This window comes from Fukomys damarensis, unplaced genomic scaffold (assembly GCF_012274545.1).
Source record: "Fukomys damarensis isolate Sample0158 unplaced genomic scaffold, DMR_v1.0_HiC HiC_scaffold_14, whole genome shotgun sequence".
Lineage (NCBI taxonomy): Eukaryota > Metazoa > Chordata > Mammalia > Rodentia > Bathyergidae > Fukomys > Fukomys damarensis.
The window spans coordinates 30,917,529-30,919,414 of record NW_022900926.1 but is presented as its reverse complement, the minus strand read 5'-3'; the positions used below and the strand labels follow the sequence as shown (position 1 = coordinate 30,919,414).

The following is a 1,886-nucleotide window of genomic DNA, read 5'->3' as shown; positions in this document are numbered from 1 at the left end:
CCTGGCCTGACCTCCCGTGGGCCAGCCTGGCCCCTCCGCCCCCGCCTGCCTACGAGTCCATCATCAAGGCCTTTCCAGACTCCTGAGCGGCTGCTTCGGTGTTTTCTTTTCTTGTCTTTCAGTGAAAGGAAGTCTGGAATAGGCCAAGCAACACTTCGAAGTCATGGGCCCAACCACAATGAGTTTCTCAGTTGAATATGCTCGTAAACTGGGCTTTACAATATAAGATGTATTTTCCTTAAACACCTTTCTCTCCGTATGCCTCACAGAAGGGATATTTTCCAAAATTGTTAAGTATTTCTACATTTTGCATTCAAGCTAAGGCTTATTAAAGATAGTGATTCTAATCTAAGAATTAGCTATGATGCAGTGCTTGTGTTTTAGATTTAAAAAAAAAAACGAGATATTTGTGGTTTATACCTTTCATTCACCTTCCAATGTGACAGTAAAGAGAAAAAAGTCAAAATCTAAGCGATTGTAATTTTACTTCCTTCTGAATGAGAGTTAAATCTTATGGCTTCAAATGGCCACAAAATGAAAAAAATATAAATTCCAAAAATTCCTCTAGTGAACTCATTTATGAAAAGTTAAGGATCAAGGAAGCTGAACTCTGTTCATGTGGTAGGATGCTTTGACAGTTTTGTTTTTATTTTTGTTTGTCAGGTAGATTCCTTTTAGTTCTTTTCCAAAATATAATTATCAACATCACTGAAGTCAAATCCTTGGGTTTTAGCATGAAGGTTTCATTTTTCCTCATTATTATAGCAATGTCATTACAAAAGTAACAACATCACATCCACCTCGTTTGACCTGAAAACAAACTTTGGTTTAACATCAAGCTCACAGTTCTCTTAAAGGACCAATTTGCTCTCTTAGATTTGAAGCCAGCAAAAAGGAAAGTCTGCATCGAGGGCTCCTGTTATGTGACTGTAGATGAATAAAGATGGGTCACTGGAGAGACAGCCTGTCATAGACATGCATGATAAACAGTGAGGAATTATCCTGGATTACCAGGCACCATCCTTTGTGTGTTTTTTTTCTGCTTTTCTTCTTCATCCTTTCTGAAGAGTCTGTCCAGTAAGTAAATCACATCATGTGGTCACTGTGCAGATAGGTGTTGAAGGAGTTCGCAGGTATGCACCAGTGGCTGCCCTTTGTATTTAAGGACAGGTGCTCACTGGAGTATTACTCACAATTCTTGTGGTCCATTTTTTGATATAGCAAATATTTAGTTTATATCTGTTTGTATATTTCTCAAAATGTTTGGGTTTCCAGTAAAGAAAACATACTTTCATTTTAGGTTTTGTGGCTGAGTGATCCCAGCTAATAGTGTCTGAACAGTGTTCAAGAATATAAAATGTTTTATGAGGTGCAATATGTGTATGTACCAATTCCCCATGATGAATGTATTTATTATGTATTGCAAACACATACTAATAAAATATAAAAATTTTTACATAATGAGATTCTATATAGCATTTTCATTATTAATGACATAGATCTTACACTATCCATTGTTTCTCAGGAGAAATTATTCTCCATTATGCCTATTAAAAGTTCTCTAAAGGGGCTGGGGATTTAGCTCAGTGGTTCCGCTGCCTGTCTCCGAAGGGCAAGGACCCAAGTTCAATCCCCACTACAAATAAATTTTAAAAAAAAAGTTCTCTAAGTACATGAGAAAGGAAGGAAAGGAAGAAATAAAAAGGAAAAGCTAACTGGACAATCAATTTGATATAGATTGGTTTTTAAATAAGGAAATTTAGAAATTGCAATATAGCCAAGTAAGATTTCAGGAGAGCTTTAACTTAATAACAAGGCCATTTTTAACTTGCATGTAATTCTTAACTTTTAAAAAGAAATGAACAAATTATATTTTTTCTAGAATT

At 35.7% G+C, this 1,886-nt stretch overlaps 1 protein-coding gene across 1 annotated transcript in view; it reads left to right on the top strand.

Annotated features, from left to right (window-relative positions):
- Nucleotides 1-1,392, top strand: part of Myct1 (MYC target 1) — a 16,886-nt gene extending 15,494 nt beyond the window's left edge. Inside the window, 1 exon segment of the mRNA XM_010628854.3 lies at nucleotides 1-1,392. This exon segment is cut by the window's left edge and continues 399 nt beyond it. Coding sequence (XP_010627156.1) covers nucleotides 1-86 — 86 coding nt within the window. The 3' untranslated portion in view covers nucleotides 87-1,392.
- Nucleotides 1,393-1,886: the final 494 nt, after the last annotated feature.